The sequence below is a fragment of the Propithecus coquereli genome, unplaced genomic scaffold (genome assembly GCF_000956105.1).
Source record: "Propithecus coquereli isolate 6110/MARCELLA unplaced genomic scaffold, Pcoq_1.0 Scaffold230, whole genome shotgun sequence".
NCBI lineage: Eukaryota > Metazoa > Chordata > Mammalia > Primates > Indriidae > Propithecus > Propithecus coquereli.
In genome coordinates, this window is record NW_012147842.1 from 710,836 (window position 1) to 711,375 (window position 540).

Consider the following 540-nt stretch of genomic DNA (forward strand, 5'->3'; position numbering starts at 1 on the left):
TACAAATCATTCAAGACAATTTTGTGGGAAAGATCTAGTACTTAGCTATTAGTTTATAAACGACTTTAAGTGATAGATAATTTTGTTGAAGTAATTTTTTATTTTTCATTGTGTTTTACATGTAGTCGACAGAGGTACGTTCTTGGAGACACAGCAATGCAGAAGATGGCCAAGTCCCATGTTTTCTTAAGTGGTATGGGTGGTCTTGGTTTGGAAATTGGTAAGCAATATTTGTATTCATAATTTTGTGTGATGCTTTGAGCAATATAAGGTAATTTAAAGAATTTAACTTCTTCCTCTTGCATTTCCTGTAATAGAAGTTCAATCCAAAACCTAGATGAGATTCAGTTTTGATCATTTTGGCAACACTATTTCATGATACTGTTACATTCTTTCACAAGAAACCAATAATGACTCTGATTGCTTCTCTTTTTCTGATGTTAATAGCTATTAATGATCATTCTCTTTATCCATTAATTCATTATGTTAGTGTTCATAAAAACATGTCTAGAAGAATACACTAAAATTTTAGGAGTGGTT

The 540-nt window shown here is 30.9% G+C and overlaps 1 protein-coding gene across 1 annotated transcript in view; it reads left to right on the forward strand.

Moving 5' to 3' along the window:
• Positions 1–540, forward strand: part of UBA6 (ubiquitin-like modifier activating enzyme 6) — a 133,020-nt gene that overhangs the window by 21,678 nt on the left and 110,802 nt on the right. Inside the window, 1 exon segment of the mRNA XM_012645338.1 lies at positions 126–249. Coding sequence (XP_012500792.1) covers positions 126–249 — 124 coding nt within the window.